Here is a 27,922-nt window from a genome sequence, read left to right as displayed (position 1 = left end):
CCAGGTGATTTGAGAACTCCTCACAGGTCCCCAGTGAGAGGCGGTGAGCGACTGTGTGAAGGAATGAGACAGCGTGGGAGGTGGAGGAGGCTGGCGTCTGCACCCACCCTGCCCAAGAACGGGACAGTGGGGGATACGTGCAGGACAAAGTGGCCTTGCACCCTACTCCAGGCTTCAGAGGCTGGGGGTGAGCATTCTCTGCCCCCACTCTGAAGCTGTGGCAGAGGAACCCAGCAGCAAAAGGACACGGAGTGCCCAGGGTATTCTGTGTGAAAGTCGCTGAGGCCGGAGACAGCTCTTCACATCCTGTGTCACTCAGGCCTTCCCCACCCTGTCTCCCTGCGGGGTCTCAGCCCCAGTCCTGGGCAGGGAGTGTGGGATGCTTAGGAGAGGGGTACAGGCTGAGCCTCAGGCACCCTTGCGGGAATCCATCCTGGGCCCCTGGCCCTGGCCAGAGAAGCTGGCAGATTGCCCAGCCACATCCAAAGGCAATATGTGCTCTGAGCACAGAGCCTGGCCGAGGACACCAGAGAGCAGGAGAGCGTGGGGGCCGTGCAGACACATGACAAGGCTTTGATAACACAGTCTACCTGCCATGTCTGAAAAATCAGGCGTGCGTCTTCCTGGCAGGGAATGCAATTTCCTGTTAATGAGTTGTGAGAGGTTGGAACAAGTTATCAGAGGGAGGCTGGGCCGACTGCTTCCCAGGGCAGCTGCCAGGAGATGGAAGCCAGGCCCCAGCCTCCTCCCTTCGGGGAGCTCAGCTATTTGGGGAGCATCTCTCAAAGGGCTGAACTAAAGCCTGGAGTGAGAGGCCCCAGCCTAGGCCAGGACCTGCTGGTGGATCTTGAGACCCTGCCAGGAGCTTCTCCAGGCCTTAGCTGCTGCACTTCCCTGCCTCAGCAGGGACTGGCCAGAGTCCCCTCCCTTCTGCAACCTTGGGCTCTCAGAGGGACCAAAGCCAATAACCCCGTGACAGACAGATCTCTGTGGTTCCTCGCTGCTTGCAAAGCACTCACGCTTGTCATCTTATGAGGCACTCACAACAATCTGTGTGAGAGAAACAGGCTCAGGGAGGTAAAGTGCCCAATGTCATTCTGCCTGGTGGGTCTGTTGAGGGCAATGCTGGCTGCTGTGACAGATAAATCCAGAGACTTCAGTGGTTGGAGACAACAGATATTTCGTTTTTGCTCATGGAAAGTCAAATTGATGGTGGGGAGAGCTCCGTTCCCCCTGATGATTCAGGCACTCAGGGTGATGGAGACACCATCGTCTTCAGGTTGTAACCCCCAAGGTTGCCTCAGCCTTGGAAGATGCACGAATGGTTTTTATGGGCCAGCCTCAAAGTGGTGTATGGAGCCTATACCCACACCCCATTGGGTCCTGCGGCCCCACCTAGATGCAGAAGGGCTGGGAAATGCAGTTCCTGCCTGGACGGCTATTTCCTTTCAACGGCTCTGCCTAAGGAAGGAAAACGGGAGCAGAATCTTTCCTGGCGCAGTAGAGGGTATTACCCTCAAACAAAGGCTGGGGACCCCTAGTGAGAGTTTGGTCACCTAGGAGTCAGCAAGCGCCCAGTGTGGTCTGAGACCTGAAAGAACACTCGCTGTGTGGCTCTGACCCCAGAAGGATTCTGGATCTCCAAATGCTGTTCCAGCCTTCTTGGCAGCCTCTTGCCCCTTCATTAGCTTCTAATGTACACGGGTGCTCATGGCCCAGCCCTGAGACACCCCTTTGTGGCTCCTCATGGCCCTCAACATAGAGACCAAACCCCTTGGCCTGCATTTGAAGTCTTTCCCAGGACGGCTCCAGCTGACTGGCCACATTGCTCCCCTCATTCCCCCCTGCCTAAACCTATGCTCCTCTCTGACCAGCTTCCTGCCTCAGGGCCTTTGCACATGCTCTGCTCGCTGCCTGGAATGTCCCCCCTGCTGCTCTCCACCCTGCAGGTTCCTGCTCATTCTTCCCGATCCATCACAGGTCCACGAGTCTTCCTGAGCAGAGTTAGCCACTTGGCCAGCATTTATTGAGAGCTTACTGTGTACCAAGCACTGCAGTAAAAGCTTCCCAGGAATTAACTCATTGATCTCCCAAGCCTACAAGGCAGGCATCCCATTTTCTCTTTTTTTTTTTTTTTTTTTTTTGAGATGGTGTCTTGCTCTGTCACCCAGCTGAAGTGCAATGGGGTGATCTAGCTCTGTCACCTAGGCTGGAATGCAATGGAGCGATCTCGGCTCACTGCAACCTCCGCCTCCCAGGTTCAAGTGATTCTCCTGCCTCAGCTTCCCGAGTAGCTAGGACTGCAGGCCCACCACGCCCAGCTAATTTTTATTTTTTTAATCGAGACAGGGTTTCACCATGTTGGCCAGGATGGTCTCGATCTCTTGACCTCATGATCTGCCCACCTCGGCCTCCCAAAGTGCTGGGATTACAGGCGTGAGCCACCGCGCCGGGCCAGGCATCCCATTTTCTAGATGAGGAACCCAGGTCTGTGAGGAGTGTGTGTGAGGTCACACAGCTGCAGAGTGGCAAAGTCAAATTCCAAACCTTGTGGCTCACAGCCAGGCCTTAATAGCTGCATAAACTTCCACCTATTCTTAGCACCTGTCACAAGGCTTCATAATCATTCATTTACTTGCTGTTTTGCTGGGAAACTGCTTACTGTCTTTCTGCGAAAGCAGCTGCAGCCTCTGTAAGGACAGAGGTCAGGCCTGATCCATCCTAGAATCTTCCTCACCACTGTCACCACCACCACCAAGGCCAAGGTCTGGGTGGTGATTTCCTCTCAAATAAATCCCTTATCCTCTGAGAACTAGAAAGAGAAATTCCTCAGATTATGATCTGTCATAATCCCCTCCCTGCTTGCCTGTGAGTTTTTGAAAGTTACCCTGAAACTGTTTGAAAATGATCTCAGAGGCAGAGACTGGCCTTCTGCACGCATGATTAAGTACAATGGCTTTTTAATGATTTGAGCTGTGCCTTCTGTGGATTGACAAAAATGGATTATCATATATTTCTGAAAACCACACTGCCAAAATCAGATTTTTTATTTTTATTTTTTTTATTTTTTAGTTTTCTCAGCCGTCCTCGAAAACCTTAGCCGAGAATGACAAACACTCAGGGCTTTAATTGTTCAGTCACATGAGGGTGGTGCCTCCTGAGTTCTGAGAACTGCTCTCGCCGGGAAAGCCTTGAGACGCTCCTGGGGTTCGATCTTTAGGAAATTGAACTGTGTGTTTTCTCTGAAGCGGAGAGCTGTCTCCTGGGCCGTGGCACGTTTGCTGCATTTGTGAATTGTTTGGGCACTGAGGTCTGAAACAGAGGCAGCTCTTGCCCTGGAAGCATGCTCAGGGCTGTCACGACTGGATGAGGCCTGGCTTGGCTATGGGTGGGTGGACAGGGCAAGCGGTGGGGAAGGGGGGCCTCTCCCTGCGTGGGCACTTCCTCCTCCTTTTCACTCTCCTGCCAGACTCTGTGTGTGGAGTCCTGTACCCTTCACCTAATCCAACCCACCCACATCTGCGACAGGGTTATTGCTGGTACCTTGGACAGATGCAGACTCACTGCTGGCTCAGAGAGGTTAAGTCACTTGGCTGTGGTACAGGCTGGTAAGCCACAGAGCCAAGGCACATAGTTTGACCAGAAACCTGTGCCTCCCCAACAATCACTGCTGCCTTTAAAAAATCAAATGAGGCCAGGCCTGGTGGCTCATGCCTGTAAGCCCAGCACTTTGGAAGGCTGAGGTGGACAGACCGTCTGAGCCCAGGAGGTTGAGACCAGCCTGGACAACATGGTGAAACCCCGTCTGTACAAAACAATTAGTCAGGCGTGGTAGCAAATGCTCATGTAGTCCAGCTACTCGGGAGGCTGAGGTAGGAGGATCACCTGAGCCCAGGGAGGTCAAGGCTGCAGTGAGTTGTGATCGTGCCACTGCACTCCAGCTTGGGCAACAGAGTGAGACCCTGTCTCAAAAAATAATAACAACAATAATAATAATAATCAAATGAGAGGCAGCTCATAGGTATCCTCTGTAGTCTATTTACATTTAAGGAAAACAAACAAACCTCATTGTGTATCCACTAGCACCAGTGACTTCAGTAATCTACATTATCTGCATTTCACAGAGGAGAGTGTTGAGGCTCATGGGATAAGGTAGCTGACCAGAAGTCCCACAGCTAGTAATAGGCCAATTATGATTTTGTTCTAAGTCTACCTGATTGCAAAGTTTCTGCCCTACTCTGTCCTTTGTAGGAATCTGTCTCAGGCCCCTGCCTCCCTCTCTGTTAGACACAGGTAAGTCTGGCAAGGGGAAGCCTGAGTGGCTTCTGTGAGGTTCTGGAAGGGTCCTGTGGACCAAAGAAAAGGAAGGCTCTTGGTCTATAGGAGTGTAGGCTGATCCCCTCCTCTTTACTGATGCTGGGAGTAAACCAGGTGGATTCGTCATGGCCTGATGGAGAGAGGGCCACTTGTCCGGCCTGTGGTCATGCGTGCTCTGGGCTCCTGCTCTGGTCTATCTCAGGGTTAATTTACTATATATTTACTCCAAACCTACCATGCACCTGGCATCACACTAGGCTCTTTGGTGGTTCCAAAGATGCATCTGGCAGGATCTCTTCCTTCCAAGGCTCCCATCTGTCAGAGAAAAAGACCAACTCAGACCCTCCTATGAGTGAGCCTGGGCCAGGGGATCAGTGGTGGGTCCCAGGACAGTGTAGGTAAGAAGAGCCACCCCTCGAGGGCATGTGGGGAGGCTCCTGCAGAGGATGCCCAGGCTCCCAGGGAGAGGTGGCAGCTCTCTGCAAGGTAGTGCCTGCTGCGGGGGCGCCTTGCTCCAGCCCAGAGGTGGGAGATAGGGTCAGGCTGAGCCACAGGCCCGCAGGAGGTAGCCTGCAGTCTCAAAGCCAAGAGTACTTCCCCGGGACCTTCTTGGGCCCTCCAAACCAAGCCCAGTCTCCCAAGTTGTGCAGGAATGGAATGGCATAGCAGTGAAGGGCAGAGCCACCAAGGCAGATAGCCGGAGTTGAGTTCTGGCTCCCTGTTCATCAGCACTGGGAGGTTTAGATGATTTTCGAAGCCTCAGTTTCCCCATCTGTAAAACAGGGGCAGGAATTGCACCCTCCTCCTCATGTGTTGTGAGACTTAAAAGAGGTGCTGCCTGTGGTGCCCTCAGCAACATGGTGTTGGCCTCCACGCAGGTTTGCGTCTGTGGCATCTGGCATTTTGTGTGATCTCTAGCCCTCAGGATGGTTTGCAAGGTGGAGGTCTTGCTCCTACTGTGGAGGATGAGGAAACTGAGGCAGCTAGTAAGTGGTGGATCCAAGCATGGATTTCCAGGACTCAATCCATTCTGCTGGCCCACTGCCTGCAGCTAAGCCATCCCAGCAACCACAAAGACCCTCCCTGAGGCTCAGCGCCCTACCAGGCCCTCCTGGTACTGCCTCTGCTATCTCTTAATGTTTTGCAGGGGTGTATGGGACCTCTTTGATTTCCTTTCTTTTCCCCTTTCCAATAATCATCATTCATCTTGTTATCAGAGCCATGCATCTGCACCTCTTGGCTGTGGTCCACAGACTGTGTTTGCCATGATCAATGCATAGCTCTGTGTGGCCACAATGTATACCCAAGACAGCACTGCAACCCTGTGCCCGTGGGCCCAGGAGGCTCTGGCACTGTCAAAAACAGCTGGAGCCTCCCCCAGGAGTTGAAGTGAGGCACCTGGCTCACATGCCCCCTGGTCTTGTTGAATTCTTCTTGTTCCTGGACTGGTAAACAGCTGCCCCCCACCTCCAGCTGCCTTCGCAGGGTCTCAAAGCACAGACCCAGGTGCTCCTGCCCCCGTCCTCCTCATCCATAAGTGCCTAGAGGACAATTCACCAAACCAAGATGGGTAGCTCTGGAGTCTACCCAAGATGGGCCCAGCCACTCATCATACAGCAGCCAGTCAGATCCAGTTCCTAAGCCATCCAGACCCCCTCTCCTGAAGCCCCAGGGCCACATGTGGTCTGGCCCCCACCCCCTCACTGCCCACTGCTTTCCGCCTTTCCCACTGCACACAACCCTTACCTCGGGATTTTCAATGTGCTGTGCATTCTGCCTGCCGTGCCCTTGGCCCCTTTCCTCCTGGGCCTCCTTCAAGCCTCTGCCCGAATGCTGCCCATCTCCTGGCTGCGTCCCCCACCTCCACCTAAATGGCGCTCCTCCATGGCCACTCTGTTTTTCTGCATCGCATGTGTTACATTTAGTTGTGTCTCTGCGGGTGCTTCCCCTCACTCCACTAGACTCCAGTGCCAGGCATACCCCAAGCACCCAAAAAATATATTTGGGATGAATGAATGAATGAATGTTGAACAAATGACTTAATTCCTCTAAGCCTCAATCTTTGTCTGTAAGAGAGGGACAATGAGTTTTTATTTTTTTTATTTTTAATTTATTTTAATTAATTAATTTATTTATTTTTGAGACAGAATCTCTCTCTGTTGCCCAGGCTGGAGGTGCCGTGGCACAATCATGGCTCACTGCAACCTCCACCTCCTAGGTTCAAGCGATTCTCGTGCCACACCCTCCCAAGTAGCTAGGACTACAGGCGTGCACCATCTCGCCTGGCTAACTTTTGTATTTTTAGTAGAGATGGGGTTTCACCATGTTGGCCAGGCTGGTCTTGAACTCCTGGCCTCAAGTGATCCACCCGCCTCAGCCTCCCAAAGTCCTGGGATTACTGGCATGGGCCACCACTCCTGGCCCAATGATAGAGTTTTTAAAAGATGGATGTGAAACAAACAGCACAGTGCCAGGCACAAAAGGATTGTTCTTAACTTCTGATAAGGAAGGGTTGGCTGGCATTTAGAATTCCACATTCCACAAGAAACTTTTTTGGGGGTGTCTACCCTGGGCCAGGATCTCAGAGCCTCATGGAGTCAGGGTCTGGCTCCCAGAACCTCACACCACAGAGGAATTGCCTCTGGCCAGGGCACTGGCTGTCAAGGAGGCCTCCTCACATAGAGGCAGCGCAGGGAGGGTGTCCAGTCCTTCACTCCGCAGATCCTGGCATGCCAGGAAGAGGAAACAGCTTGAGGAAAGGGCTGGAAGCTGGAGAGAATGGGCCACATGGAAGTAGCAGTTTGCCTAGAATGTGGAACACATGAAAGGACAATGAAGACATAGGGGGCCAGTCGCGGTGGCTCACGCCTGTTTTCCCAGCACTTTGGGAGACCGAGACAGGTGGACCACTTGAGGCCAGGGATTTGAAACAAGCCTGGCCAACATGGCAAATCCCCACCTCTGCCAAAAATACAGAAATTAGCCGGGCATGGTGACACATGCCTGTGATCCCAGCTACTCAGGAGGCTGAAGCAATGAGAATCATTTGAACCCGGGAGGTGGAGGTTGCACTGAGCAGAGATCGCACCACTGCACTCCATCGTGGGCGACAGAGCGAGACTGTGTCTCAAAATGTGTATGTATGTATATGTGTGTGTGTGTATATATGTATATATATGTGTGTGTGTGTGTATGTATATATATGACATAGGACTATAAGAGCATTGTATCAGTCAACTATTCCCATAATAGGGTTGCATTATAACAAAGTATTCCACAGTGAGAGGCAGACCACAGTGAGTGTTTTTTGTTACTGCAGATAGGCTGGAATTTGGTTTATCTAGGCTGCATCTAGCTAGGTCCAAGTCTGCTCTGCACATATCTCATCCTTCCTGACCAGTGGCCATTTGAGGTTCATTCTTCTTATGGTGAAGCGTGGGAGCCTAAGAGAGCAAGCCCAGCCATACAAGCATGTTTCAGATCATGTCCACTAATCCCTGTGGCAGGTCTCATAGCCAAACCTAAGATCAAGGGCAGAGCTTAATTCCCCACCCACCACGAAGCCAAAGCAAGTTACATGGAAAAGCCCAAGGTTAACGGGATAGGGATATTTACCCCTCCCGAGGAGGGAGAGGGAGGGAGTGAAGATTTGTTGAACAACCATCTAATTTCCCCAGGCAAGTAGAGGCCAGAGCGTGAAGGGTCTCTGTCTGCTGTCAGGAGCTCACCAGAGCAGTAGCTGGACTTTGATGTCTGGTGGGATGAGCGGCAAAGGGCTCTGATTTTTGCCCTTCTCCCCGCTGAGGCAAAAAGAGTACTGCAGTCCTACTGGGTAGTTAAAATGCCCCAGTCCCTGCCCAGCTCAGTCCTGTCTTCCCTGTGACTCACGTTTTCTGCTTGCCTGGCACAAAGGCAGTACCTTCTCTGCTGGGCCAAGCATCTGCCAGGGCTCGTAGCTTTGCCAAGCCTGAGGGTGACTTTCTCTGTTGGAACTGAACCTTGTGATAACAGCCCCATGCACTGAGTACCTGCTGTATGCTGGGTGTGTCATTTTCTCTTGTAGTGAGTGCCTGCTGAGTGCTGGACAGTGTATGGGGGTTCTTTATATGTATTCATCCAAACTCATCACCATACCACCCTAAAAGGGAGACCTCATTGTCCCATTTTACTTGGTTTAACTTTTGTTTTTGTGGCAGGGTCTTGCTCTGTCGTCCAGGCTGGAGTGCAGCGGCGCCATCACAGCTCACTGCAGCCTCTACCTCCTGGGCTCAAGCAATCTTCCTACCTCAGCCTCCCAAGTAGCTGGGACCACAGGCACATGCCCCTTGCATTTTTTGTAAAGACAGGGTTTTGCTGTGTTGCCCAAGCTGGTCTTGAACTCCTGGGCTCAAGCGATCCACCTGCCTAAGCCTCCCAAAGTGTTGTGATTATAGGCATGAGCCACTGCACCCCGGCTCATTATTCCATTTCACTGAGGGTACAAGAGGTCAAGTCAGTTGCCCAAGCTCACACAGCAAGGATGGATGAGGCTGAGATCAGAACCGGGTCTGTTTGGCTCCAAAGCCCATGTTCTCTTCCCTATCAAGGCCTCACAGGAAATGTAAAGGTCACGTGGCTAGAAGGTGGCTTCTGGTCACAGCTCTGCCCTGAGTTTTGTGACTTTGGAGATATCACTCCAGAATTCTGAGCTCCAGTTTTGAGATGAAAGCAGTTCAGAGCTTGCTCTACAGCACTGTCAGAGGGAGCTTTTAAACACAGGTTTCCAGATCAGACAGCACCCTCCGCTCTTGTTTAAAAACAAACATTAACATTTTACAAACACACCCTGTTTTCCAATGAGGAGCTGTGTCCAGCGGACTGCCTCAGTGAACTGTGTCCAGCCACTTGTCACAGGGAACCTCCTCCAGCTGTTGGCTGCGGTAACCATTCTCCAGTCAGCTGTGGCAGCAAAGCGTGGCATCTGCTCGGGAAGGGTGGAGAAAGCCATTAGTTCCACCAGGGCCCTGACATCTGTGGCTGCCCATTTCACCCCTTCAACAGGGATTTCCTTGGTAGCTGGCCACTACCGTGTGTGCTGTGTCTTCTCCGAGGCCCAGGGGCCTGGTAAAGTGTTGGAGACCCCCAAGAAAGAGCTGTTCACGTTTCCAGTCACCATTCATTCATTCATTCATTCATTCAACAACCACTCGTTTCTGCCTTCTTTGTGCCCAGCCTGAGGATGGATGCCAGGGCCACTGGGAAGTGTTAGACCCAGCCACTGCACCCTAGGATTCACAGGCACCTACGCAGAGACATACAATATAGTGCACACGGTGCTGGGACAAAGTCACGTGCAGCGGAGTGGGTGGGCACCAAAGGAGGGCATGGTCAGTTCTGTTTGGCGGCTCAGGAATGTCTTGGGAAAAGGCTTAATGTATGAGCCAAGGCCAGAAAGATGAGTAGGTGTTTACCAAGCCAACTGCAAGGGAAGGCATCCCAGGCAGAGGGACCCATATCAGCAGGCACACCAGGGAGTCTGAGGAGCTGCTGGTGGTCTGATGTGGGTCGAGCATCACATGCAAAGAGAGCAGGACAAGAGGTGAGGCTGGAGAGCTTGCCACAGCTGGGACCATGGGCTCTGCACGCTGTGCCCAGGAGTTTGAACTTGGAGAACCGAGGCAGGGGTGAGGTTGAGGGCAGTTAAACAGGGCAGCGATGTGATCATTATGTGTTCATCTCTCATGCATCAGCCTCCAGTAAGAGCATTCTGTTGGGTTCCAGGAAGAGTCCCTAAAAAATATCTTTCCTTCCAGAGGCTTCAAGAAACCTTTGCCTGGGAATATTCAGCCTCAGAGCACAGTGCTATGTGACCCAGGAAATGGCCATCATGGGAAAATTCAAGGAAAATATTCCTGCTCAAGGAAAAAAAAACACAACACACGAAAAACAGACCAGATAGAAATGGAGAGGTCCCAATCCATAAATGGGTTTTATGCAGCCAGAAGACCTCATCCTACTAGACCATCTGGTTTTAAACAATAAACTTTGGGTAATGGGGATGGCACTTTAGTTAATCTTCCTAAAAACCCATGTGGCAAAAACATTCCAGTTACTATTGCTGTGTTGCAAATTACTCCGAAACTTGGGGGCTTAAAACAATTATTTTATTATGCGCACAGATTGAGCGGGTCAGTAATTCAGAAAGGGCACAACAGGGGACAGCTTGACTCTGTGCAGTCATGTAGAGGCTCTCAGCTGGGAAGGCTTGAAGGCTGAGGCTGACTCGACAGCTGGGTGCTGATATTATCTGGAAGCTTTTGAGTCATGCATTGCAATTGATGCTGGCTGTTGGCTAGAACCTCAGATGGGACTGTCAGTCAGAAAACCGACACATGGCTCTCTACGTGTTTTCTCCTTGAGAGCTAGCTATCTTGGGCTTCCTTACAATATGGTGGCTGGTTCCAAGATCCAGCATTCTGAGAGGCAGGAGGTGGAAGCTGCCAGTTTCTTAAGGTCTGGGCCTTAAGGTCAAGCCAGGCACAGTGGCTCACCCCTATAATCCGAGTGCTTTAGGAGACTGAGATGGGAGGATTGCTTGAGGCCAGGAGTTTGAGACCAGCCTAGACAACATAGTGAGACTCTCATCTCTACAAAAAAAATTTTAAAAGTTATTCAGGCATAGTGGTGCACTCCTATAGTCCCTGCTTCTTGGGAGGATGGCTTGAGCCCCAGAATTCAAGGATACGATAAACTATGATCACACCACTGCACTCCAGCCTGGATGACAGATCAAGAGACCCTATCTCAAAAAAATAAAGAAAAGAGCACCTCATCCTTTCTGCTTCATTCTGTTGATCCAGGTGATCACAATGGTCTGCCCAGGTTCAAGGGGAGGAGCCATGGGAGGTGTGTCATTGTCACAAGAAAAGCTTTGTTCTTCTTGTGGGATAAGATACACCACAGCAGCCGCCTTTGAAAAGGTGGCCTGCCACACAGCACATGGGTTTCTGTGGATGCTGAGAAAAGCGTGTGTTGTTTCTTTACAGATTAAGAAAGATCTCTGTGGATTATCTCATTAAATTAAATGCAGCCATTAGTATGTGGCTCTGGGGATATTGTGGGAATAGGCTATGCCTTGGGTGATTTTTTTTCTTCTAAATGTTCTTCCTGGAGTTTGTGTTGCCAGCCTGACCATTTCTCTTTCCTAATATGATATCACATAAAAACCTCATCATCGTTAATTTGGCAGAGTCAGCAGGGTGGGATACAGACCACGATCCAGGGAGGCAGGCTGGCTCCTGGCTCAGCAGCTCCTCGGGAGGAGGTTCTGGGAACTGGAGGTTCATTTCCTTGTAGAGACTGACACGCTCCTCACAGAAAGCTTTGTGCAGGGCGAGGCTTTGGGCACACGTTGTCACCCTGGGCAGCCTGGTGGGAGGGTCTTTTTATAGTGGTGGCAGCCCCTGGAGTAGACGACCCTGCTCTGGACGTGGTCACCACAGACGCCCGTGCTGTGGGCTCATGTTGTTTAGCCCAACCCCTTACCTTTATTGCTTCCTAGGGTCAGACTGTAGCCAGGCACTGGGGGTTGTGAATGCGCCACAGCCCCCCCTTGAAGCCCTCCCCATTCAGTGGGAGGGGGCCTTTCTTTCCTAAATACTTACATGCCCCCGTGGGGGCTGGACAGTGTTCTGGGCAGAGGAAGGTGACGGTGAACTGAGTTCTCCCCCGTAGGAGCCAACCCCTCAGGAGAAGACGGAGTGTCTGGGAGAGCAGATCCATGCGTGATGCCCGTGGTGATGAAGGCTGGGGAAAACCAGAGAGGACAAGGGGACAGCGAGTGGCAGGAACAGTTTCAGCAGAGTGGCCTGCAGCTGCCAGGGCCTAGGCAAGGAGCAGGATTTGGAGGCTGAAGTGGAGGCTGAAGGGACAGTGCACAGTCAAAGTGGAGGAGGAGAGGCAGTGAGGGAGCCAGGGCAGATCACAGGGCCCCAGGGATGGGAAGGACTAAGGCTTTCAACTCTCAAGTCAGATGGGAGCCATGGGGGGGTTCGAGCAGAGGAGTGGCATGATATGACTTGAATTTTGTTGTTGTTGAGACAGAGTCTCGCTCTGTCGCCCAGGTTGGAGTACAGTGGTGTGATCTCGGCTCACTGCAAGCTCTGCCTCCTGGGTTCACGCCATTCTCCTGCCTCAGCCTCCCAAGCAGCTGGGACTACAGGCGCCCGCCACCACGCCCAGCTAATTTTTTGTATTTTTAGTAGAGACGGGGTTTCACTGTGTTAGCCAGGATGGTCTCGATCTCCTGACCTTGTGATCTGCCCGCCTCGGCCTCCCAAAGTGCTGGGATTACAGGCGTGAGCCTCCGCGCCCGGCCGACTTGAATTTTTAAAAAAGTCTCTCTGACTGCCACACTGAGGACAGATGGGTGGGGTGGGGGAAGAGGGAAGGGCAAGGGTAGATGCCAAGGGGGCAGGGAAATAATAAAGCCAGTGGAATAAATGCAAGAGAGAGGAGGTAGCTGGGTTAAGGCAGTAGCACGGAGGAGGTGAGGTGTGGGCAGTGTCTTGAAATCTTACAGAGACAGAGCCAGCAGGAATTGCTGCAGGACTGGATGAGGGGGTGCGAGACAGCGTCAAGGGTTGGGGGCCACAGCTCTTGGGAGGAGGACATTGGCATTAATCAAGATGAAGAAGATTGGAAGGAACAGGTCTGGAGGAAGGCGTGGGATTGGCTTTCAGATAGTGAAACATGAGATGCCGGAAGACCTTCAAGGGGAGATGTGCATGCAGAGTTAGATATGTGAGTCTGGGGTTTGGGGACAAGGTCTTGGCAGGACACTTAAATCTGGGGGTCATCAACATGTAGATGGATTTTTTCTTTTCTTTTCTTTTTTTTTCTTTTCTTTTTTTTTTTTGAGACGGAGTTTCGCTCTTGTCATCCAGGCTGGAGTGCAGTGGCACGGTCTCAGCTCACTGCAACCTCCACCTCCTGAGTTCAAGCGATTCTCCTGCCTCAGCCTCCCAAGTAGCTGGGATTACAGGTGCCTGCCACCATGCCCAGCTAATTTTTTGTATTTTTAGTAGAGACAGGGTTTCACTTTGTTGGCCAGGCTGGTCTCAAACTCCTGACCTCATGATCCGCCTGCCTTGGCCTCCCAAAGTGCTGGGATTACAGGTGTGAGCCACTGTGCCTGGCTGATGGATTTTAAGATTTGGAATCACTAAGAGAATGATGGACAGAAAAGAAGCCCAAAGACAGAGCCCCAGGGCACCCCAGTCTTTAGAGGTCAGGAGATGAGGAGGAACCAGCACAGCAGACTGGGAAGAAGCCATTCCAGGGTAGAAGGAGAAGCAAGAGGAAGATTGGCAGCCTGAAGGCCAAGATCCAGTAAGGAGCCAGGATCCATGACACCAGGAGACCAGCCTGGCTCCTGCCCTCCTGCCGTCCCACTGTGGGGAAGACACAGATGCAGACTATAGTCCCCACTATTATAAAGTGACAGGGACAGGGAAACGCATGAGTCCATTAGCATGAGATGAGAATGGGGGAAGGTGGAGGTGCACAGTGTAGGGGCCTAGAATGTAGACATGGGGGGGCTGGAGAAGACCCTCTCACAGAGAAAGGGCTCTAAGCCGGACATCAGAAGGTGAGATCACATGCATGACTTTGTGGGTAATGAGCCATTTGCGGTGGGCCCTAGATTTCCACAGGAGAAGGTGGGATGGGGAAAGGCAGTTCCTGGCAGAGTTTGTAGAAAAGTCATAAAAGTAGTGGTGTGTGAAGAGGCTGCAGGAAATGGCAAGTAGCCCATTTGGGTTTGGGGTTCTGACCTTTGGGATGCTTGGAGACAAGGCTGGAAGGTGGGGAGGGGTATGAGAAAGGCAGTGGGAGCCCTTTACCTCAAGAGGCTCACAGTCTAGTTAGGGAGGCAAAGCCCCACAGTGCAGGGAGATGGTGGCGGGTGTCCAAGAAAGTGCTGTGGGCACTCTCAGGGCAAGGAGAGGTTAGCTAGTGGAACCAGGTCAGGCTGCCCCTGGGAGGCAGACCTTGAAGAACATGTTGGTGTTGAACATGCCAAGATGCACAGAGAAGATTTCTTGGCAGAGAAGACCACACATGCAAAGGTGTGGAAGCAGGAGCTTGCACCCCTTCCTGCATGGGCACTGGGGAGCCATTGGCGGTTCCTGAGCTGGGGGAGAGACCCAAGTTGGATCTGGATCTAGGGTGGATAAGAGGTAAAGGGAAGGGGTCTTGGAGGTAGGAGCACCCTTTTGGAGGCAGCTACACAACGAGATCAGGTAGTGATGGCCTCGGCAGCAGATACATATGGGACCTATGGGGCGGTTTTCCTTTAAGTTGGGGCAAGGATTTTTGCAGGCTGCAATCTCATACTCACATTGCCCTGCAGGGGTGAGGGAGAGGGCCGGGAATGCAGTTGCAACCCAAGGCCTCACTGACCCAGGAAGATTTTTGTGGAGAGGCTGCCCAGGGCCAGTGGGGGCAAGGAGGGCCGTGTGTACTCACTATCATGCCAGCCCCTGTCCATCAACCTGTCCCATTTAACCCTCCCAGCAGCCTTATGGGGCAGGTCTAGTGTCATCCCCATTTTGCAGATGAGGGAAATGAGGCACAAGAGGTAGAATGGCTTGTGCTATTGCACGGCTAGGGTGCAAGAGGCCAGGATTTGAACATGCATCTCCCTGACACCAAAGGCAGCCTCTTAGCTATGTGTGAGGTTGCCTTGCAGAGGCTTTATTCAGTAGCCAAAGGTCCGAACCCTCCCAAAGGAAAGGATCAAGCGGGTCTCCCCGACCTCGTTGCCCTTCCTCACTCCCTGGCCAGGCTGCTATTTCAAAGTGAACTAAGGGACCCCAGAAATAAGACCAATGAACTGATTTATCAAGCACTTAGTCTGTGCCAAGCATATAGAATGTATTTATCAGATGTATCTAGGCCAGGTGTGTATATGATGTATTTATCCTGTCTCAGGAACCTGCAGTGGCTCCCCAGTGCCCTGGTCCAGTGGTCTTAACCTCATTTCACAGATGAGAACTTTGATGCTTAGAGCAGATGTGTTGCCCATAACGGGATTTGAACATCGGGCTGCTGATTCCTGGGTCTGTATTATTTCTAAGACACCTCACTGCCTTCTGCACTGGCAGGAAGGGGTGAACCCATGGCTTCAGAACTGGAACAGGAAAGTGGACCAACATGGAGCCCGCCCCAGCCGCAGCCCTAGGGAAGCGTCCAAGCTGGCTCTTTGTATATAAATCATGGTCTGTTTACTGAACAGGGAGTGTGTCTTTCCTCCTGGGGAGCTGCCCCAGGGTGGCTGCAGGTGCAAATAGGGTTGAATTCAGGATAGGGCCTTCTCTCCTGCCCAGCCTGACCGCTGGGTAACCTCTGGCCTGGAATGAAAGGCTTTCCAGTCAAGTGCCTTGCTGGACTGCAGCTCAGCCATGTGCCAGGTGGGAATGGGGGTGGGAGACCAACCAAGAGAAGGATTCAGGAGCCTGAGAGCAGGGGCAGGAACTTGCCAACAAATCTCTTAGCAAGCTGCTTTCTCAGCTGGCCGCATAGAGCGTCCCCAGGGACGTCACAGGGCAGAGCTGGTCACGAGGAGCCCTGGCTGCCCTCCCAGCCTGATCTAGAGGAAGAAGGGCGCATGGGGTGAAAACACCAGGGAGCCCAGGGCAGGATTCAGAAATCAGACCCTGCGGCTGCCTGTCCCCTGGCCTTGAAGGACACACGGCCTGGGCCTCTCTTGATCCGTAACTGATCCAAGTGGGTGGGGTGGGGTGGGGTGGGTAATCAGATCTACAACTGTTTTCACAGAGAACTGAGCGACCCTGCCATGCCCCATGTGTGGAAAACATTCCACTTGGCCTGGGGCCAGGCCAGTCCCCCCTTGGTCTAGACTTGAGTGTGTCCCATCCCCTCTCTGGGGTCTTCATCTATGACAATGAAGGGGTAGGGGCAGCAGGATCCCCCAAATTCCTCCAGGCCCTTCAAACGTCTGGTTTGAGGTCCCGTGATAGAACAGGAAGGGGCCTGAGCTGCAGCCAGGAGCGCGGACACCAGGCCTGCACCCTGTGTGCCTTGCTCAGTCCGCCTGGGCTCCTCAGTGCCTCCCTGCTTGAGCACCTCGAGAGGGTGAATAAGGCCCAGGAACTCCGTTCAGCCCTGCCACCTACAGGGGAAGCAGCTGGGATGAACCAGCAAAGGATCAAGTCTGTTTGGCTTTGGGATGTGTTTTCCTACCACTCCTTAAGCGTGGGAGGGGCTGACATTCTGGAAATTCACTTCAGCCCAAACAGGGAAGCCATCCCAGGATGCAGTGCTGAGTCCCTCCAGCCTTCTCCTCCCTCCTTGGCAAACTCCCTTCTGGTAATAGATTCTCCGACCTCCAGCCCATCCCAGGACACAGGGCTGGATCCCTCCAGCCCTCTGCTCCCTCCTTGGCGAGCCCTCCCTTCTGGTAATAGATTCTTCCACCTCCAGCCTCATCTTCCTCCTAACTGCTCCCTCCCTCTCACTCTCACTTCCTTTCTTTTTCCCGGCCATGTGCTTTTTCAGACCTTGCCTGGCCTAGAGAGGTGGTTAAGTGTGTGAATTTCAGGATTCTCTTCCTCAGTCAACACAAGTGAGCAGTTAGGAAGCCCTCATTAAGGAGATTAGAGGCTAACTCTGAATTCAGGAGGTGCTGCAAAGCACACACTGCAGACTCAAGTGGGCTCAACAGGCTCCAGAGTTTCCACTGCGGAAGGTGGAGCCTGTGACTTTCAATGTTTTCAGCCTCTGCAGGGAGGACACTGAAGGAACAATCACTCCTGTTAGGGTTGCACTCTGGTCCCTAAAGGAAATTGCTGCTGCCTGCAATGACTCCATAGTTGTAAGGAGTTGATGGGAGACGCCACCTCTTTCAGGAAGCCCTTCAGATAGTACCAGGAATGTCTCTTTCTCCCTCCCCTTCACCTTCAGTTTCCTGCACTGAGTGCAGAAGGCTCTGGTTGTGCCCGAGGGTGTCTTCCTCATTACTTTTCTGTCTGGTTCATGGGATGGAAAACTATCATTTTGCACTTATGTCAGCCTTTACTCCCAGGACAGGTGCCTGATGCCCAGTGGTAGGGGCCAGGCCTCGTAGTTCGTTCATGCACTAGAATGAGAATGGCCACAAATTTTTGCTTTGTGCATTTGTTTGGTTTCTTTGCCCAAATTTTCTTTCCTTTTTTTTTTTTAATGGAAATAAGTTTCTGGTTATAAAAAAGTAACCCATGAGCTGAAGAAATCAAAAATCACTTGTAATCCCGGCACTCAGAGATAGCCACTGGGTCATTCTATCCAGACTTAGTTCTGTACACTTATACTTTGATGTACAATAAGAATTGTATTTTTTTTTTCTTCTTTGCAATTTACTTTAAAAAAAGAAAAGAAAAACACAGATCCCATGGATGTCTCCCCAGGTAAATAGGCACAGGTCGACCCCACCTGTGTGGATGACTGTATGGTATCCTATTTTCTATTTGAGCCTCAGTTCACCCTCTATTAGCTACAACTAATCTTGAAGAGACAGAGGATTGGCACGGTTATGATTTTTGGGCCAGATGCGGTGGCTCATGCCTGTAATTCCAGCACTTTGGGAGGCTGAAGTGGGCAGATCACTTGAGGCCAGGCATTCGAGACCAGCCTTGGCCAACATGGTGAAACCCTGTTTCTACTAAAAATACAAAAATTAGCTGGGTGTGGTGGCATGCATCTGTAATCCCAGCTACCTGGGAGGCTGAGGCATGAGAATCACTTGAATCCAGGAGGTGAAGGTTGCAGGTTGCAGTGAGCTGAGACAGCACCATTATACTCTGGTCTAGGTGACAGAATGAGACTCTGTCTCAAAAAAAAAAAAAAAAGATTTTTGTATGCCAGGCTGGGTGTGGTGGCTCACGCCTGTAATCCAGCACTTTGTGAGGCCGAAGTGGGTGGATCACTTGAGGCCAGGAGTTCCAGACCAGCCTGGCCAACATGGCAAAACCTCGTCTCTACTAAAAATACAAAATTTAGTTGGGCGTGGTGGTGAGCACCTGTGGTCCCAGCTACTCGGGAGGCTGAGGTTGGAGAATCGCTTGAACCTGGGAGGCGGGGGTTACAGTGAGCCGAGATCACACCACTGTACTCCAGCTTGGGGGACAGAGTGAGACCCTGTCTCAAAAAAAAAAAAAAAAAAAGAGTTTTGTATGCCAAAGTAGAGAAAAGTGGGTGGCTGACTGGCACTGATAGTTGACGCGCTGACCAATAGAAGAGTGGACTGAGGTCTGGGAAGTGGCACAGCCTGAGCCCTTGGTTTCTGGCCGCTCTTTTCTGCCCTGAGGAGGAAGCAGCCCATGGTGGGGACTCTGGGTCTCAGCCTCAGCTTCGATGGTGGCACTGGAGTCCGCCTGGATGGTGCCTGAGGTCAGCCTTTGCTGCCGAGCCTGCGCTGGCGTTGGAGGGGCCCTGGGAACAGTGGCTTTTCCAGTTGGGGAAAAGAGAAGGATGGCCCTGGGTCACACCCTCCATGCTCTGTGCCTGCAGGAGGCCTCAGTGGGGCGACGGTCATTGACTCCCTCGACACCCTCTACCTCATGGAGCTGAAAGAGGAGTTCCAGGAGGCCAAGGCCTGGGTGGAAGAGAGCTTCCACCTGAATGTGGTGAGTCAGAGGCCCTCGGGGGGTGGGGGCCAGAAGAGGCCCAACAGCCAGCTTCACCCTGTCATCTGAGACCCAGAGATGTTGAGGGTCTCGCCCAAGGCTGCACAGCCCAGCAGTCTCAGAACCGGGGCTGCCGTGCACTCTGTGCTGAGTCCCTCCCTTAAGACAGCCTTGAGGTGGGGACATCTTCCCCAGTCTAGCATCCTCCCTAGGGAGGGGACACCACCACAACCATCCGTCCCCTCCCTGCAAGGTCAGTCATTGCTCATCTGGGGCACATTGCTCCCACCCTGGACGGCCCCCCCAGGGCTGGATCTGTCACACAAAGCAGCGGCAGCAAGTGGGGAATGGCTTTGTGGAGGAGGGAAGTGGCTCATCTGCTCGGAGCTGCTCCAGCCTTGAGCCTGCCCTGCACTGGCCTGTTGAGATGGCTGGGTGGGGTGGGCATGGGGTGGGTAGTGCACGTCCCTTTGCAGGCCCATGACCAGGCCTGGGACCTCTTGGTCTCCAGCCTTGCAGTCACACTTGCTCAGGGACCAGGGCCTTGCAGAGGGGATGGTCCTGTGTCTGGATGGCACAACAGCCTTGAACACCAGACCCCACCATGTTGATCCCTCAGTCCAGACTAAAGCAAGGCATGCATCCCAGAGGTGAGCTCCCCACGGAGAGAGGCTATTTACATGGACTTGGGGAGTAAGCAATGGAGACCGGGAGGGGAGGAGGGGCCGCATCCAAGCACACACCAGCCTCCATGTGGGCTCCAGGAGTGCCAGGTCCTGCTGCAGACAGGTCTGGGACCGGCTCCTCCAGCTCCTGGCAGCAGCAAGGCCCCTGCCTCCTTGAGAGACAGTTTGCCAGCACAGGGCAGGGCGGAGAGTCTGGGAGAGCCTGGGAATGCAACACTTTAGGGGAGCTTCCCTGGAGACAGAGGCCTCTGGAGTCCTGGCTGCCCTGCACCTCTTGGAAAAGTCATTGACCCTCCCTGAGCCTTGGATTCCTCAACTATACAATGAGAATGGTGACAACAGCAACGATATTAATAATGCCTAACTCATGGGCTTATCATGAGAATTAAATACAGTGGAGAGTTGTAGCCACATTTTATAACACTGTGAAGTCTGATGCTGGTGTAAAGTGAGGTCACCCTTGTCATTATTAGGATGACTTTGAGGCTTGTTAACACTTCTGGTTGTTTGTGTGAGGCCAAGGAAGCTGAGAATCCTCCATTACCCATCTTTGGGTTGGAGAAAGATGGAGGAAGGAGAAGGAAGGAGTGTCCCCCTAGGCCTTCCTTGTCCCCTGTGTAGACAGTGGCTCTTTGGGATACAGAATGGGCTCAGGCAGCCACCCACAGTGCCCTAGGAACCGGGGAACACTCAGGCAGGTGGGGGAGGTGAGGAAATGTCCCTGGAAGAAAGCAAGGTGGGGTCACTCGACCTCGAACCTTGACTTTCTCATCTGAGAAGTGGGAATGATGACCCTTGCCACACTCTGACCTCACTGAGCCCTGGGAGGCTGAAAGGGAGCGGTTTTGCAGGTGCTCTGTGGGTGGAAGAGTTCCCCCAGGTTAACAGATGAGCACTGCTGTTCTCAGTGATAAAGACAGTGGTGTTCAAAGCATGCTGGGGGAACCCTCCGGGGCAAGGAGGGTGACAACAGGCATGTCCGGCTATGGGCAGGCCTCTCTCTGCAGCGCCCCTGTGTCCCATCTCCACCCTGCATGGGAGGGGTTGGCAGCCCTTTTCTGCAGCTGAGGAAATGGGGCAGGGAAGGGCTGCACATCTTTCCTGAGGTGCCAAAGCCAGGTCCGTGGCTCAGGTGGGATTTACCCCAGATCTGGTCCTGGCGTGATGCTCCAGCACCCCTGATTTGCAATCCCAACTTAGGAAAGAAAATAGAAATGATTAAGGCAAGTATGGGCATGCCCTGTGCGCTCTGAGCTGAGGGCCCAAGAAACTGCTGCTCACTGAATACGCAGCTGCCAGGCCCCTCCTTCTTAGCCCCAGCCTGTCCCTGTCTGCCCCACAGCCTCCTCAGAGAACCAGGGAAGGGCCTCGCTGTCTTCCTGCTAAGCCCTGGGGTCTCCCTGGGAAGGAGAAGTAGCCTGACCAGAGCGGGCTTCGCCTCCCCTCAGTCTAAGCTCCAGCCAGCAGCTCTCCAGGCAGGTTCTGGCGCTCCTTGGAGCACAGCCAGGCATCACTTTGCTGCCATCGCCTTGGCAAGGGCTGGGGAAGGAAACCAAGCCCAGCATTTATTTGGAATGCTGGAAATTGCAGGAGCTCTGCCAGGCAGGTGCTGATTCCTCTCAACTTTTGTTATGAAAACCACCACCACCTTGCCTGGCTCACCAGAGCCGGGCACAGGTACGGGAGGAGTATCAGTGGCCAGGGTGACCTGTCTCAAGGGTCTGCATCTTACAAGTGTCCCCACTGTCCCCCTCCTTTCTGTCCTGCAGAGCGGAGAAGCATCCTTGTTTGAGGTGAACATTCGCTACATCGGGGGACTCCTCTCAGCCTTCTACCTGACGGGAGAAGAGGTGGGTTGGCCCTTCACGACCCCTGGACTGTCCAGGCTGGAAAGGGCTTTGGAGAACATCCAGTCCTTCCCCCTCAGGCCACCCATGGGAAAAGAGACTTAAGGGGGCAGGGATGGGCCTGGGGCCGCCCAAGTCCGCCCCTGAGGGCCTGTTTTCCCTCCGACCATCCCTCCCCTCCCTGCTTAATCAGTCGTTGCTTATGGTGGGCATGTTGCTCCCACCCCGGACGGCCCCCCAAGGCTGAATCTATCACACAAAGCAGCGGCAGCAAGAGGGGAACGGCTCTTCCTCCTTTACTCTGATGCCCCCATTCTGCTGCCCAGGTGAGCCCAGCTGGCTCCCACGGGTGCTTGTACGTTCTCTGAGAGCAGCAGCTGGGTCCACACAGCATCCGCTCGGATCCCACTCAGCATCCAGCAGACACGTGGGCTGCTTTTCACGGGTGTTTGTTCTCAGGACTGATAAAGCCAAGACCAAGACCCCCAGGCCTTGTCCTCCACAGCCACCCCTTGCCCTCCCCTCCTGGGCCAACCACCAGCCAGACACCTGCTCCAGGTCTCACGGGGCAGCAGGTGAGGTGGGGCAGCCACTGCTGTATCTGCGAGTGTCAGGCCTTGCCCCCAGGTGAGCTGTGTTGGCTTCCACAAGGAGGGCTGGGAAGTGCACGCTGCAGGAAGGCAGAGTTGGTGCAGTCAGGAAACCTGGCCCTCACTCCACGCCACCCTCACCTACTCATGGGCTTAGCGAGCTCCTTGTCCCACCCTGGGCCTCACCTCCTTCCCCAGCATGGATGGTTCTGATACCCCTTCGCTCAAAGAGCTCTTAGGACATGGGATAGGAAGAAAAGTGTGGGGCCCCAAGGCTGACGGCTCCAAAGTCCATATTCTCCTCCCTGCAAGAGAATTTTGAAAACCACAGAGCTCTATAGAAATGGGAGGCTTCTTCATCCCCCATCCTGAGCTCCAGTGAAAGCACAGCCCAGATATCTGGTGGCGAGGTTGGCTGAGTCCCCAGAACATCAGTCATTGGTCAGTTCTGTTCCCCATTACTCAGATGGGCTGCCGTGAGGCTGGACGCCCCACTGCTCTGACCACCCAGAGACAAATAATGATGCCTGCCCCCCCGCCACCGAAGAAGCCATAGAGGTGAGGCGGGCAAGCCACAGAATAATCCCTCTTCACCTCCACCGCTGCTGTCTGGAAAGTCATTTCCACTTTCCTTCATCTGTGAAGGTTCCAGGGGCTGAAGTCAAGGGTTTCGAGGCAACAGGTGGGCGCCTTATCTCTGCAGTTGCTCCAGGCCTCTCCATCGAGCATAATCTCCTCAACAGAGATTAGTGCTTGTACCAATTTGTCCCCAAATAATTGCAGATGGAAGCCCTCGGCTTTGAGCCACCCGATGCCTGAATTTCATTTGAAAACTCCAGGACAGGAAAATGACAGAAGGAGCAGAAAAACATCCGTGTTCTTCAAGGCATGTGCCCAGCCTCCTTGCTTGGCCGTGGTCAATGGAGATGGCCTGCAGGAAGGAAGAGGGGAGGACACAACTGAGGACTCCCGGGGCGGTTTGGGGGTGAGCAATTCAGGAAAGAGTTGATGGCTGTTGAGACACATTGCCTCTTCCTTCCTTCCCTCTCTTCCATCCATCTTTCCTCCCTACCGTCCATCTTTCCTTCCGTTCTTCCTTCTTTCTGTCCATCTTTCCTCCCTTCCCTCCCCACTTTCCATCCATCTTTCCTTCCATCCTTCTATCCATCTTTTCTTCCATCCTTCCATTCATCTTTCCTTCCATCTATTTTTCCTTCCTTCTGTCTATCTTTCCTTCCATTTTTCCTTTCCTTTGTTCATCTTTCCTTCTGTCCTTCCTTCCATCCATCTTTCCTTCCATCCTTCCTTCCCTTCGTTTACCTTTCCTTCCATCCTTCCTTCCATTTATCTTTCCTTCTGTCTTGTCTTCTTTCCTTCTCCTTCCATCCATCTTTTCTTCTGTCCTTTTCTCCTTCCATCCATCATGCGTCTTCCCTGCCATTTTTCTTCCCTTCCTCCCTTCCCTCTTCAAGGGCATCTGTGGTTCTGAGAACTTGCTTTGAGGCCTCAACTTCCTAGAAGGCACCAGCAGCTCAGCTTTCCAGAACATAGACCAGATAGTGGGGTGTGGACAGGAGCACCTGTGACTTGAAAAACAGCTCAAAAGGCTCAAGGAGACGCCAACGTGGCCAGAACCCTTGGGTGGCCAGGCAGGCTCCTGTGCCAGTCAGTGCAGCACCTGCCATCTGGCCACACCTTACTGATTTGTCCCCCGAACACCTCCCTGAACCAGATGCCATGCTGTGTTCCTCATGTGCTTTCTCACTGGAGCCTCGGATGGCCCCGTCAGGTGCATGTTATCACCAATTTGCAGATGAGGAAACTGAGACTTAGAAGCAGTAACTGGCTCTGGGTCGCACAGTCTCTGAGGGCTGTGTTGGCCCTGACTCCTGACCCTGTGGCCTTTGTGCTATGGGCCTGGATCACAGCCTGGCATGGCATCACTGCTTGTCACCCGGGCTCAGCCACACTAGACTGAGGCCTCCCTCTTCCCTTAGTCCTTGAGCTCACATGCAGTGGGTGCCTGTTGGGTGGATCTTTCCATTCTTAAAATTTCCCACAAAGGTTTGTGGAATGAAGGGTGAAGGAGACCCCACACTTTTCTAGGCTGAGGCCTTTCTTTGCTTAAGATGAAGCTTCAGAGGGAGACCCCCTGCTAGGTAGGCCAGTCCTACCGAGAGCCAGTGCCCATGGGAATAACTCGCATAACCACAGCTGCACACGTGGTGTTGGCACAGCACTTCATAGTTTACAAAGCACATTCATTTCTCTACATCCTCTCATTTGATTTCCACAAAGACCCCTGCAGCAGCGGGGCACGTGCCACCATTGTGTTGTGCGGATGAGGAAACCAAGGTGCAGTGAGGTTTCCTTCCCCCTCCCTTCTCCTCCACCTGGCTATTTTTGTATTTTTAGTAGAGACGGGGTTTCACTTTGTTGGCCAGGATGGTCTCGAACTCCTGACCTCAGGTGATCCACCCACCTCAGCCTCCCAAAATGCTGGGATTGTAGGCATGAGCCACCGCGCCTGGCCTACAGCATCGTTTCAATAGCTGCATGGTATTTTGTTGCATGGAGCCATTATCTAACCACTTTCCTATTGTTTGATATTTAGAACACTTCCAGTTTTTCCCACTATTCTAAGGGGCGCACTATAGCCACACAGCTGCGAAGTGGAAGGATCCGCACTTGGGCCCTGACTCCCAGCCCTGCGCCCTTCCCACCTCACAGAATGCAATTCCTACTGGTTTCTCTCACCCCTCTTCTGGAACTGTGGCCACTAGGTTGTATCTCTGCGTTGGAGACAGCTTGGTGTCCTGGAAAAGAGCCCCTTAACAGCTCCACAACCTTGGGCAAGTTGCTCCTCTGAGACTCAGTTTCCTCATCCTCACAGTGGGTCAGCGCCTTCCCCACAGGCTGTTGCAAGGGCTGAGGCCGGGCACGCCTGTCCGCACACATTCACTCAGCATCCTTCCGGGGACAGCTGAGACCTGCAGTGCCAGCCAGCAGCAGGGCCTTCAGAGGAGGGGATGTGGTTTGCTGGCAGAGAGGAGCATCTAAGAAGTGTTAGTTCAGCATCCCCAGGGCTGAGGGCAGCCAGACGGCTGCGTGGAGCCTCAGCATCTGGGCTGTGGTTCTGGTGGGTTCCTTTGTTCACCTTGGGCAGCCTCCCTGGGGGCAAATGAAGAGATAAAGAGCCTCAGTGCGACCAAGGGCCTTGAGAGCCCTTTGTTGTTACTAAGCCTGGCTGTGCACCAGAATCCCAGAGAGCAGATCTGTCTGTCATTCTGGGCTTTGGAATCTGAATCCTAGACCAGCTCCCCAAGGGATCTGATGGGGCTGGTCCCTGTGCCCGCTTCTGGGCCCCTCTGTCTGGCACTAGACATTCTCATCTTCTCTGACCCATCACTGCCAGACGCAGCGCAGCCCCTCCCTCCCACGAGAAGAAAACCACCCCCACCTCAGAGACCTCAAGTCCACATCCCTTTTAAAGTGTCCTGAAATTCCCCTCCCACTGCATTCCCTACACAGCTGCCTCGGCAATTTCTAATTGTCGGGGAGCCGGGGCAGGACTCAAGAAGGCTTTGTTTTGCAAGGACCACAGGAGGTCAGCAAACTGGGCCCCCTCAAGCTCCAGAAGTGAAAAGACCTGTGTATTCCCCACTCTGAGTGGTTTCCTAGGGGCTTGTGTCTCATCTTTTAAAAATAAATAACATTTATTGTGGCTGTTCTTTTATTATGAAAATCACAGAGGAAATAGAGATGAGCCAAAAGAAAATAAAAATGATCCATACACTTAACCCCCTAGAAGGCCATTATTAATATTTTGTTATATTTCTTTCCTTTCTTCCATGTCCACGGGATCTTTACCAAAGTTGAATTACTCCGTTTTGAGATGTATTTCTCTTAATAGATTATAAACCCTTTCTTTGCTGTTAATATTCGTCTACAGCAGCATTTTATTTTATTTTATTTTATTTATTTTTGAGATGAGGTCACTGGAACTTCTGCTTCCCAGGTTCAGGTGATTCTCCTGCCTCAGCCTCCCGAGTAGCTGGGATTACAGGCGCCTGCCACCACGCCCGGCTATTTTTTGTATTTTTAGTAGAGATGGGGTTTCTCCATGTTGGCCAGGCTGGTCTCAACTCCTGACCTCAGGTGATCCGCTCACCTCGGCCTCCCAAAGTGCTGGGATTACAGGTGTGAGCCACCGCGCCCAGCCCACAGCATCGTTTCAATAGCTGCATGTGATTTTGTTGCATGGAGCCATTATCTAACCACTTTCCTATTGTTTGATATTTAGAACACTTCCAGTTTTTCCCATTATTCTAAACAGTGCTGGAGTAAATAAATCTTTTTTTTTTTTTTGAGACGGAGCCTTGCTCTGTCCCCCAGTCTGGAGTGCTGTGGCCGGATCTCAGCTCACTGCAAGCTCCGCCTCCCAGGTTCACGCCATTCTCCTGCCTCAGCCTCCCGAGTAGCTGGGACTACAGGCGCCTGCCACCTCGCCCGGCTGGTTTTTTGTATTTTTTTTAGTAGAAATGGGGTTTCATCGTGTGAGCCAGGATGATCTCGATCTCCTGACCTCGTGATCCGCCCGTCTCGGCCTCCCAAAGTGCTGGGATTACAGGCTTGAGCCACCGCGCCCAGCCATAAATAAATCTTTACAACATTCTCGATTATTTCTTCAGAATAAATTCCCAGGCAGGAAACGGCTGGGTCAGAAGGTCACAGGTCCTTTTGAATTAATCAGACATCTCAGAACAGTTTGAAGGGGTCCGAGCCTCAGGCAGGGGCCGTGACGCCTGGGATCTCCCTGTGGCTCCCTTGCTATCCTGTGGATGGTTGAGGATAAGCTACTCACCCTCTCCCTTCATTCCCCGTCTGTGAAATAGGAACGGTGGGCAGGATCAGGATGTCAAAGTGGGACAGGCCTGTCCACTGCTGTTATGCAGGAAGAGGGAAACTGTCACCCAGGAGGAAGTGGTCTCTGGAACCTGAGGGTGGTCTTGGCTCCCAGTCCAGTGCTCTTGACAGTCTGTCCGAATGGCACTACCCATTCCCATGCCCTCTGCCTGTGGTATCGTCCTGCAGTGTGGGCAGGCACGGACCTTTGGAGACCGGCCCGTTTCTGCCAGGTCTTCATCTGGACTTGGAGGTGCCCCCCGCCCCCGGCACCTCACTGCTTTCTCCCTCATCTTCCCAGTAGCCACCCCGTCCCAATGAGCAGCATCCAGCCTTTGCCACCAGAGTCCTGACACTGTGGTAGATGCTTTGCCACAATTATCTAATTTTCATTTCTCCCAACAACTCTGTAAGAAGGCCAATATTATCGTATTTTATGGACAAAAGCTGAGGCTCAGAAGTACCTTGCCCAAGTCCACGTGGCTAGCAGTTGGAAGGGCCGGGCTGGTGGGCTGCAGCACTGCCGCCCACTCTAGGCCTGCAGCCCTGGGTGGTTCATCCTGCCTGCAGCAGTTCTGGGGTTGATCTTCCCTCACCCAGCCTGGAGTCGAAAGCCCTTTGACCCCCTTCCTTTACAGGTGTTCCGAATAAAGGCCATCAGGCTGGGAGAGAAGCTCCTGCCGGCGTTCAACACCCCCACAGGAATCCCAAAGGGCGTGGTGAGCTTCAAAAGGTAGGACGCCATCTCGTTCCCCACTGGGGCTTTGCTGCGACCATGCCTGCCGCTTGTATGTCTTCTCTGGGTGGGGCTGGTGAGGAGGCTCCAGGGGCAGTGGGCAGGCAAGCAGGAGGGAGGACCCTTGGAACCACCTTTGTCAAGCTCGTTCTTTTATGATGTAGAAACTGAGGCTCAG

General features: G+C 52.9%; 1 protein-coding gene across 5 annotated transcripts in view; it reads left to right on the top strand.

The window, feature by feature from the left end:
• The window catches only part of MAN1C1 (mannosidase alpha class 1C member 1), a 191,637-nt gene that overhangs the window by 112,488 nt on the left and 51,227 nt on the right, over positions 1-27,922 (top strand). For 3 of the 5 annotated variants that reach the window (XM_065527407.2, XM_005544389.4, XM_074016301.1), the window contains exons 3-5: positions 18,865-18,980; positions 21,436-21,516; positions 27,647-27,741. In XM_065527407.2, the coding sequence (XP_065383479.1) occupies positions 18,865-18,980; positions 21,436-21,516; positions 27,647-27,741 (292 nt within the window). Of the gene's footprint in view, positions 1-18,864; positions 18,981-21,435; positions 21,517-22,886; positions 23,089-27,646; positions 27,742-27,922 lie in introns of all 5 variants that reach the window. The other 2 variants (XM_074016289.1, XM_074016296.1) reach the window with 2 other exon arrangements.

Source organism: Macaca fascicularis, chromosome 1, assembly GCF_037993035.2.
Source record: "Macaca fascicularis isolate 582-1 chromosome 1, T2T-MFA8v1.1".
NCBI lineage: Eukaryota > Metazoa > Chordata > Mammalia > Primates > Cercopithecidae > Macaca > Macaca fascicularis.
Note: the sequence above shows the minus strand (reverse complement) of the source record. Positions and strands in the feature narration are given on the sequence as shown.